This window comes from Cryptotermes secundus, unplaced genomic scaffold (assembly GCF_002891405.2).
Source record: "Cryptotermes secundus unplaced genomic scaffold, Csec_1.0 scaffold1025, whole genome shotgun sequence".
Classification (NCBI taxonomy): domain Eukaryota; kingdom Metazoa; phylum Arthropoda; class Insecta; order Blattodea; family Kalotermitidae; genus Cryptotermes; species Cryptotermes secundus.
The window spans coordinates 804,729-808,673 of record NW_019730118.1 but is presented as its reverse complement, the minus strand read 5'-3'; the positions used below and the strand labels follow the sequence as shown (position 1 = coordinate 808,673).

The 3,945-nt window shown below is 37.5% G+C and overlaps 1 protein-coding gene across 6 annotated transcripts in view; it reads right to left on the bottom strand.

Annotated features, from left to right (window-relative positions):
• Nucleotides 1–3,945, bottom strand: part of LOC111866266 (clustered mitochondria protein homolog) — a 125,801-nt gene that overhangs the window by 23,470 nt on the left and 98,386 nt on the right. For all 6 annotated transcript variants that reach the window (XM_023855047.2, XM_023855046.2, XM_023855048.1 and 3 more), the window contains 2 exons: nucleotides 3,055–3,260; nucleotides 461–667 (listed from right to left, as the gene is read on the bottom strand). In XM_023855047.2, the coding sequence (XP_023710815.1) occupies nucleotides 461–667; nucleotides 3,055–3,260 (413 nt within the window). The remainder of the gene's footprint in view (nucleotides 1–460; nucleotides 668–3,054; nucleotides 3,261–3,945) is intronic.

The following is a 3,945-nucleotide window of genomic DNA, read 5'->3' as shown; positions in this document are numbered from 1 at the left end:
GTGTACTGGTGCAGTGATTGTGATGTTGGGCTATGTACTGACCAGTGTTTTCAGGATTACCACACCAAACTCAACTTTTAGCAGTTCGAGTGAGTAAAAAAATATTATTTATCATAAATATATTAAAAATATATGCATAGTTTTGTTCTTCGTTTCATTATGAATATTTCTGTGAAAATTTTATCTCAATATACCTATTTTTGCGAGAGTTACTATATTTTTCATGGATAAGTGCATTTTTCTGTTTAATAATTAAATACCTCGTCGGTTTGGCGGTAGGAAAAGATTTAAATACTATCCGTCGCAGAAGGGTTAAGCAATATACTTGTTGAATATCTTAAATTGCTACAAGGGGAAAAAAACAAAAACAGCCCCCCCAAAAAAAAAAGCAAGACACTCAGTCTTTTCTCCAGTATACAGCAAAATTAAAGTTATGTGCACAATGTATTTTCATACTCACTTGCATATAAACAGTGAAGACATGTTTCACGGTTCTCATGAGAAGTTCTGCTACTGCAATATTGTACAGATATTCCAACTGCTTAATCTTGGATAATGAATCTGCAATCTTGCCCAGATAACGAATATTGACACCTCTGTTGTGCAATGCTTCAGAAAGTGTTGCCCCATCCATTGGAGCAGCAGAGTGATCCAAACAGTCCCGCACCTAACACACAACATTAAATTAGTTTCCCCTTGTAAATTTCTTTATGAATTTCTTTGTTATCTGGGTCCAGTTACAGGCACACTTCACTGTGACTTACTGCTTCTGTATAGAAGTATGGATGAAGTTTTGTAACCACCTTCTTCAATATGGCCTCTTCCTCCCAAATCTCTCCCTATTAATCATTCCAAATAATTCTATATCTCATTAGATGCTAAATAATCTCAGCAACTGGAACACCAAGATCAACTGATACAATAATTTTAATAACTTAAATTCAATCTATCTTTGGCTGATGCTGAAGTGTGAAACTGCACAGAGAACAAGGTCCTGGCAGCGCCCACCATTTGAGATAGAAACAACTCTGAGTACATCAGTCTGTGTTCTGGGCATCACTGGTGGTTTATTCTCCTTCACTTACCATTCCATGTGCACAGTCCTGTCATCTACCAGATTCAAATTAAATGTACAAACTTACGTGCCAGAGTAACAGCTCTTGTCATACATTATTTTATTATCCTTCTCTTGTTGTTGGGTGAACAACATGACAACATTTGATAAATAGCAGCAAAGCATGGTAAGATGTCCTATTATCAGCCAAGTTAAATTTCAATTACATGTATAACTTTGGATGCTATGGAAAGAACAGCCTCATAAGGCACACACCATTAGCACGTGGTAATGCACAGTTATGAAGAACTGATAACAGTATGAATTATTTCAGTTTTATATGGTAGTGGCCTTGGATTAATTTAATTATCTTCATCTACACTTCAGCTGAAATGAACGGTTTAGCAAAACCTCAGACAGGTTTCTGTGAAGGGTCCTCTTTATATATATACAGAGTGTCCCAGGAGGAATGTGCCAGACTTTGGGAGGGTGTTCCTTATGTTAAAGTATGCTGATATAACCCAAAACACCTATGTCCAAAGTTGAATGGTTACGGAGATAATGGCCAGAGAAGTGTGAAACTTTGACAGGTGTTACACACTTGTTGATTAGCACATACATATTAAAACTGGCAGGAATATCTGGTTTCTGTAATGTTAATGATGTACATAACATCAAATTAACTTGTGAATGACATGAAGCCATTAAATTGAACTACAAAAAGAAACTCGCATGACATGTTATAGTTATCCTTAGGTTTCCAAGCATTATACATGACACATGCATGGCAAGTGCTGACGTAACATGGCTGACTGTGCGTTCTGGTATAAGCCGACTACATAACTACTAAAATACAGTACCTGATTTATACTAATTGTTCAAAGTGTCCTCTGCCAGCTGCAATGTCTTCCAACAAACATGGTAACTCACTCCTCAGGAAGGGTTCATATATGTTTCCCGTTAAATTTTTGTGAAACACAAAAGGTCCAAACAACCTGTTCCCAAGCACACCACATCATACATTCACAGAAAATCTCTTTTGGAATTTCGTTACCATTACCTCATGTGGTTTATTATGGGACCACGTACGCATTTTTCGTAAATTATTTACACCGTCCACGGTAAAAGACGCCTCCTCACTGAATAAAATGATGCTTAACAGTTCAAGATGAGCTTTTATCCAGTGGCACAAACCATACGCTGAGCATGGTCGCCTGGTTCCAGATGTTGTACCCTTTGATCATGGTAAGGATACAAATCTTCATCATGCAAAGTTCGCCACACCTGCATACGTGATATGCCGATGTGAGAGGCCATTCTACAAGTGGACAGATGCGGACTTCTCTGAACCATCTCAAGAATGTTCTCTTGTGTGTTTCTCATTCGTACATCCTCCCTTTCAGAGTGCACAGAAGCACTTGGAAGAGAACCAGTATCACACAATGTCTGGTGAATTCACGTAAATACACTTCGAGATGGAATCCTTCAATCGGGAAAACGCCTTTGGTATTCTTCAACAGCAGCACGTGCATTGCCACCATAAAATCCATACACAAAATGCATATCACAATATTCCACGTGTGAAAACACAAAAGGCATTTCAGCAACTCTGTACAACTAATTTACCATCCATTCACAACGCGGCCGCAACGTACCCTGAAGGTAGCACNTATTATGACAAAACTGAATACCAGCAAGAATCAAATAAAATTTCTCACAATTTATTACACACAGTATAACATATTTCTTATTTCCATGGTATTTTATGTTGATCAAGGTATAACATTCAGAGTCATTAATGTATACATAAAGTTATACACACATTATAATGAATGTGACACAACATTCATACACAGTAAAACTGTTATATACTTCGCAAATGCACTATGTACATGTTGAATAGCAAAGAACATAGATACCACTTACATTATACTAAGAAAACAAAATAAATGTTTGCTCTTCATATGTATTACATTACATAGTATTCGCTAAGTACTCACAAATGCTGGAATTTGAACTGTAAGCAGGAAGTCTGCAGCATCTTTCACAAGCTGACGCTGTTTCTGGAGCTGTTCACCATCTGTATCCACATGCTGAACTCCAGGAGAATACACATCTGGATTGAATCTTACATCAAATTCTGTCTCCTTAAGTGACCCCACTGCAATTGCAGCCTTCTTTACTATATCCTTTGTACTCTCCTCCACTGAAAGTAAGTCAATCCTTGATAGACCAGACCACATAATTCCAAATGTAAATTAATTCAATCAATGCTCCTCAAAGATGTTTTAATTATGAATAATGGCCTCTAATTGATGAAAATTAAAAGAACACATTTAGTCCTGAGTAACATGGATAAATTAAATGGTACTGAGGAAAGAGAGTCTGGAGCATCAGTTGCTAAATGCTCAACATATCACTAAAGGTCACAGTGCAAGGGCCAGCAGTTACACTCACCCCTTTTGTGTGTGTGTGTGTGTCTGTGTACATGTGTGCAGATGCAGGTGTGTGTGTGTGTGTGTGTGTGCACATGCGCACATGTATCAGTTGCTAAAATGTGGAAGAGTTCAGCATAGCAAAACAAGGTGTATCTGGCATTACCAGAAAGAAGGCATAGCTCAAGCTCATTAACTCTTTGACTGGCGCGAAGGGTATTTAAATCCCACCCCTGTCCTGGCAGGCCCTTTAAACCTTATGTCGCTAAAATGCATGTTGTTACTTTTTCATAAACAACTTCAACAAAAATTGGTTTTTAAAAACGAAATTTTTAGGAACTAATTAAAATACAATACTTTATGCAATAAATGCTTTTCCACACCTCTTTATTTGTTTTTCTTCGTGTGATAAACATTGAAACATGAAAGTTTGCAGAGAGCCACACCACAGCCTGC